Source organism: Nicotiana sylvestris, chromosome 10 (genome assembly GCF_000393655.2).
Source record: "Nicotiana sylvestris chromosome 10, ASM39365v2, whole genome shotgun sequence".
Taxonomy (NCBI): domain Eukaryota; kingdom Viridiplantae; phylum Streptophyta; class Magnoliopsida; order Solanales; family Solanaceae; genus Nicotiana; species Nicotiana sylvestris.
The window spans coordinates 61,735,311-61,742,155 of record NC_091066.1 but is presented as its reverse complement, the minus strand read 5'-3'; the positions used below and the strand labels follow the sequence as shown (position 1 = coordinate 61,742,155).

The following is a 6,845-nucleotide window of genomic DNA, read 5'->3' as shown; positions in this document are numbered from 1 at the left end:
TTGACGAAATCCCCATGAAATCTGGAAATCCTCGTTTGTTTCTGTATTTGTTTTCAGTTTTTGAAGGGATTTTGTTTCCAAATCTAGACTTCAATTTTTTTATCCAGAAATTTATTTCGACTCTCTTTGACAGTGAGTGAAGAACGTGCGAGATCGAGAGTTTGGTGAATGTCTAAATTAATTTCAAAATAGTTTTCTCCCAAATAAAATTCATGTTGAGGACGTGAGAGCACATGTTTTACATTGTATGCATTCAAGAGTTTCTTCTCGGTTGCACTGAAGGTGAGAAACAGAAGCGGCGATGGGGGAAGAAATGGCTGGAATCGAGTTCTGCCGCTGAGTTCTTTTGGAGTAGGAAGATGGGGTCGAGGGTGAACAATTGCAGCTACTTAGGGTATTTTTGTCTATCTCCTATCAGTGTGTGTGCGCGTGATTTTTGTGAAGGGAGATGGAAAATCAGAGATGAGGGTGGTCGTTGGGTGTTGAGGTCGAGTGCAGCTGTTTTGTGCGTGTTTTCCGTCGTGAGGGAGATGGCTGAGGGTGGTGTGAGTGAAGCAGCGGTAGATCGGCATGAGGAGATGGTGCAGCAGCGACTGTCTTCTTCTAGGGTTCAGTGGTTCTAGGGTTTTTGGTCTAGGTTAAGAGAGGAAGATGAAGAGGTTATGACTGGGGGTTTTTCTTTTTTAGTTCCAGGGTTTTTGTGATCTTTTTTTATATGAGAGAATTAATTAGGGTTAAGGGTTATAAAATCTGATAGGGGTTGTGTGGGCTAAGGGAAATGGGCCATCCGAATTTGGGCTCAAAAGTTGGGTTGGGTCCATGGGTTAATGGTGTAGGGCTGTCCGAAATTGGGCCTTTCCAACCCAAAATCTTAATTCTTTTTCTATAAATAATGTAAAATCTATACTATAAAATACATAACTAACTTTAATTAATTAAAGTAAATAATATTATATTGTAAAACTATTTTTGGTATTTTTTCAAGATTATAAAATATGCAAAACTGCTAATATAGCTTGAAGACGTGGCGAGTCAAAAATTACATGTCTACATGATTCACTTGCATAAAGAATTGCATGATCATGGGGAAGCAATTGCCGAGTTGACCACCGTAATTAATCAATTAGCCAAGGCTCAACTTCAACAAGTGCAAGGTCCTGAGAAAGTCAATGCAATGGATGAAGTTAGCATGATGGTAAACAAGCGAAGGCAAAAGGGTCCACAAATGCAAAATCGTGTGAAAAATTATGTGCAAGATGATAGTGGGTTTGATCAAGATGAATCGTACAATGAAAAAGAGGAGGAAGTACAATATGTGAACAACTTCCAAGGGCAAAGAAACAACTCTCAAGGACCGAATCAACAACAATGGCAACCTCAAGGAAATCAAGGGATTTGGAATTCTAGCAACAATCAAGGGAATTGGAATGGTGGTAACAACCAAGGGAATTCGAATAATCGAAACAATCAAGGAAATTGAAATGGTAAAAATAACCAAGGCAATTGGAGTGGTAATAATCAAGGATATTGGGGAGGAAACAACCAAAGGGGGTGGAACAATTACCAAGGGAATCAGGGGTCATGTTTTCAAAGGTCCCCGATGTATCAACAACCGAGCAACCCACCTCCTTATCATTCCAATGGTCAAAGTTCTTCCAAATGAGATGGGATGAATTGAGAACATGTTGAAACAAATGATGGAGAAGAATGCCGATTCCGATGCTCAACTAGCCTCTCACAATACTTCAATTCTCAATTTGGAAGTTCAATTGGGGAAAATCTCACAAGCTTTAAAGACTCATCCTAAGGGGCACTACCAAGTGACGCGGTGGTGAACCCAAAGGGTGAGAACAACACAGAACATGCCATGGCCATTATTACAAGGAGTGGAAAAGGTGGGGATGCAACCACCTCAAGTCAAAAGAAACTTGTGGATGTTGAGCAAGTGGTACAAGATGATGAGATCCCGGACAATGAGGTGCAAGCAAATGATATTGATGACAATTTGGAGGAGACTCATGAGGAAGTGAACCCGTCTAGGGAGCACATTGTTGACATACCGGAACCGGTAGTGCCAAAGTCTAAGGCACCAATGCCAAGGCCTCCTCCATACCTCAAAGGCTTGCCAAGACAAATGGCGAGAATCAATTCAAAACGTTCATTGACATGATGAAGAGTCTATCTATTAATGTGCCATTGGTTGAGGCTTTGGAGCAAATGCCTGGTTATGCAAAGTTCATGAAGGATTTGGTGACAAAGAAGAGGCCGATGAATTGTGAAACTATAAAGATGACTCATCAAGTGAGTGCAATTGTGCACTCAATGGCTCCTAAATTGGAAGATCTCGGCGCTTTCACAATCCCTTGTACTATTGGAAGTGCCGACTTTGCTAAAGCTCTTTGTGATCTTGGGGCAAGTATCAATTTGATGCCTTATTCGATTTTTAAGTCTTTGGGAATTACGCAACAAAGACCCACATCTATGAGATTACAAATGGCAGATCGTACGATGATGTGTTGGTTCGTGTTGATAAATTCATTCTCCTAGCGGATTTTGTATTCTTGATTGTGGGGTTGACTATGAGGTACCGATTATTCTTGGGAGACCTTTCCTTGCTACGGGGAAGGCTATAGTTGATGTTGAAGCTGGAGAACTTACTTTCCGAGTTGGTGATGAGAAAGTGATTTTCCATGTGTGTAAATATATAAGGCAACCCAATAGCAATGGGGTGTTCTCTTTCTTGGACTTGGTGAGCGATGTGATCATTGATGAAACAAGTGCCGTGATGAATGTTTATGATACTTTGGAGGTCGTCTTGCTCAATTGTGATAATGAAGAAATGGAGGGTTACATGGAATTCGTGAACGCTTTGTAAGGAATGGGGTCGTACACTTATGAGCCCCGTAAATTGTCCTTGGATCTTGAGAATCGAACCACTCCTCCAACAAAGCCTTCAATTGAGGAGCCTCCTTTCTTGGAGTTGAAGCCATTACCTCCACATCTTTTGTATGAATTTCTTAGCCCTTCTTCTACTTTACCGGTTATTGTTTCCACTTGTTTGACTAACGTACAAGTAGATTCAACATTGGTGGTGCTACAAAAAGAAAGAAGTCTATTAGATAGACATTGGCTGATATTCGAGGAATAAGCCCCGCATTTTGCATGTACAAGATTAATTTGGAGGAAGGTGCCAAACCATCTATTGAACATCAAAGGAGACTCGACGAAGCCATGCAAGAGGTTTTCAAAAAGGAAGTCATTAAGTGGTTGGATGCCGGGGTTGTGTACCCCATTTTCGATAGTTTGTGGACGTCTCTGGTTCAATGTGTCCCAAAGAAATGGGGCATGACGGTGGTCACCAATGACAAGAATGAGTTGATTCTTACAAGAACGGTGACCGGGTGGTGAGTGCGTATGTACTATCGCAAGCTCAACAAAATCACAAGGAAGGATCATTTCCCACTTCCCTTCCTAGATCAAATGCTTGATAGATTGGCCGGTCGTGCTTTCTATTGTATCCTTGATGGGCATTCCGGCTACAATCTAATTCTTATTACTCCATAGGATCAAGAGAAAACTACTTTCACATGTCCTTATGGTACATTCACATTCTCGTGGATTCCATTTGGGTTGTGCACACCAATGAATTTTTTAAGTTGTATGATGGCTATCTTCACGGATATGGTAGAGGATTTTCTTGAAGTCTTCATGGATGACTTTTTGGTGGTTGGGGGTTCTTTTGATGATTGTTTAGAAAACTTGGACAAAGTGCTGGCAAGATGTGAAGAAATAAACTTGGTGCTCAATTGGGAGAAGTGTCATTTCATGGTTGAGGAAGGCATTGTCCTTGGCCATAAGATCTCAAAGAATGGCATTGAAGTCGACAAGGCAAAGATTGAGGTAATTTTTAAATTTCCACCTCCAACTTCAGTCAAAGGTGTGCGGAGTTTCTTAGTTCACGTGGGATTTTACTGGCGTTTCATCAAGGATTTCTCTAAAGTGGTAAATCCGTTATGCAAGCTTTTGGAAAAAGATGCCAAGTTCCTTTTCAATGATGATTGCATGAGAGACTTTGAGTTGCTAAAGCTCAAGTTGACCACTACTCCCATTATCACTGCTCCAAATTGGAGTGTTCCTTTTAAGCTTATGTACGATGCAAGTGATGTAGCTGTAGGGGCTATTTTGGGGCAACGTATCAACAAGATCTTTCATCCGGTTTATTATGCAATCAAGACCATGAATAGTTGCCAAGTCAACTACACCATTATGGAAAAAGAGCTTCTTGCCATTGTGTTTGCTATTGAGAAGTTTCGCCCATACTTGATGAGTGAAAAAGTGTCTTTTCATACGGATCATGCGACACTCCGGTATCTCATGAGCAAGAAAGATTCTAAAGCCCATTTGCTGAGATGGGTACTTTTATTGCAAGAGTTTGATATTGATATCCAAGATCAGAAAGGGAGTGAAAACCAAGTGGCAGGCCACTTGTCTCGTTTGGAGGAGGAGGGGAGGCTGCATGATGGCCTTGAAATCAATGACTCCTTCTCCAATGAGCAACTTTTGGATATTTCAATGAAAGAGGTGCCTTGGTTTGCGGATCTAGCTAACTATCTTGTGAGTGGTATCATTTCGGCTAAGTTCTCTTCAAACCAAAGGAAGAAGCTCAAACGGGATTGTCAAGACTACTATTGGGATGAACCATATCTTTTCCAGATTTGCATGGATGGAATTATTAGAAGATGTGTACCGGAGGAGGAACAAGTTGAAATTCTTGGGGCTTGTCACTCTTCGCCTTATGTTGGTCACCATGGTGGAGCAAGAACGGCGACCAAAATGTTGAGTTGTGGTTTCTATTGGCCCACTCTCTACAAGGATGCTAGTGATCTTGTAAAGCGTTGTGTTGAATATCAAAGGGCTGGTGGAATCTCAAAGAAAAATGAAATTCCCTTCACCACCATATTGGAGATTGATATTTTCGATGTGTGAGGTATTGACTTCATGGGTCCATTTGTGAGTTCTTGTGGAAACACCTACATCTTGGTCGCGGTTGATTATGTGTCCAAATAGGTTGAGGCCATTGCTTTGCCCAACAATAAAGTGAGAAGTGTGGTGGCGTTTTAGTAGAAGAACATCTTTACAAGATTTAGTACTCCAAGGGCTATCATAAGTGATTGGGGATCGCATTTTTGCAACAAAGCTTTCGATACCTTACTCTCCAAGTATAGTGTCACTCATAAAGTCATGACCCCTTATCACCCTCAAGCAAGTGGTCAAGTGGAAGTCTTCAATCGGGAGATAAAGAACATTTTGTCCAAAACAGTGAATGCCAACTAGACAGATTGGTCAAACAAACTCGATGATGCTTTATGGGCTTATAGGACGACTTACAAAACACCGATTGGAATGTCTCCATACCGATTGGTGTTCGGAAAAGCTGGTCATCTTCCAGTGGAACTTGAGCATAAAGCCATGTAGGCTTTGAAGAAATTGAATCTTGAGTGGGATGTCGCCGCCAACTTAAGGGTGGCACAATTGAATGAGCTAGATGAGTTTCGGTACGATGCATATACAAGTTCGTCCTTATACAAGGAGAAGATGAAGTACCTACATTGTTTACCGTCAAAATGGTAACAACAATTAAAGTTGTAAATAGGATTCTAAAAATATGTGATCTATTCCCGAGCTAGTTGTTAGAGCAGTTGATGCTAATAATATGAAGTTTAATGATGAAATGCAGGTTAAAACGAGATAGTAATCGAACTGAGGGGCCTGCTGCCCGGGTATAGGTCTGGTCAAAGGGGGACCTCGAGGTCGACATCGGGGTCGAGCTCGGGCTAGCGGGGGCAGTCGGGAATGGGATAACAGTTAAGAGACGATTTAATAAGGCTTTCTATACCCAATACCAAGTGGTAAAATGAAGAACAAATTAGAAAGAGATAAATATTAAAGTGGCCTCGGGCCAGTGAGAGAGAGTGAGTTTAGAAAGAAGAGAGAGAGAGATATTATTGCATTTGTGGAGAAAATGGAGCAACAATAGTCCTTTACAAAGTGGCGTGGATTCCCCTTATATAGGAGAGGGAATACCATATAGTATAAAGTGCAATGAATGTAAAAGCATAGGGATGGGACGGCTAGGCATGGTACTAGTGTCTATTGGCTCTAGCCGCTTGCCTCGGGAATCCCCCGTCTTCGGAACCTTCATTGGGTCGCGGACAGATTCCTTATCCTCGGAATCTCTGCTGGGTTGCAGACGATCCTCGAGGGAGGGAGCCCGATTGTAATCCTATAGCCTCGAGATGCTGATATGACTTCCCGAATGTACCTTAACGGCGGGAAATAGACCCCCCTGATTTCACCACATACAAATAGTCTCCGCATTTCCTAGAACGAAGTAATAGGAAATGATATTGAATCATCATCTTAAGGTCAATATTGCCATGCCGTCAGCCATCTAAGAGCATTAAATGCCATGCCCCAGAGAATCGTGCAGGGCCGCCATCGGATGCGGTAATCAAGAAACCCACGAACTGCCATCAGCTCGTCTCTTTTGCTTCTCCAGCGATTCCTATAAATGCACCGGTTGCTAGATACTTCCCATCTTCACCCTTCTTACAAGCCCCCGAGTCAGAATTTTGTTATTTGACACCCTTTCCTCTTCTCATAGAAGTGTTTTTACCATTTTACATGGCTAGGACTTCTAGGACGGTTCCCCGACGGAATGACACTGCATCGTCATCCCGATTACCTGATGGAGAAAATAGATTGGTTCCCTCTTTAGAACAATGTACCCCACCCGATCTTGACACGTCGAAGGATTTTGACATTGAGACTCCCTCGTCTATGCC

At 42.0% G+C, this 6,845-nt stretch overlaps 1 protein-coding gene across 1 annotated transcript; it reads left to right on the top strand.

Moving 5' to 3' along the window:
* Window positions 1–1,051: 1,051 nt before the first annotated feature.
* Window positions 1,052–1,480, top strand: LOC138879414 (uncharacterized). The gene has a single exon (XM_070159024.1). The coding sequence runs from the start codon at window positions 1,052–1,054 to the stop codon at window positions 1,478–1,480; it is 429 nt and encodes a 142-aa protein (XP_070015125.1).
* The last annotated feature ends 5,365 nt before the right edge of the window (window positions 1,481–6,845 follow it).

Coding starts and splice junctions, on each gene's coding strand:
- LOC138879414 (XM_070159024.1), top strand. CDS start 1,052: ATGATTCACTTGCATAAAGAATTGCATGATCATGGGGAAGCAATTGCC.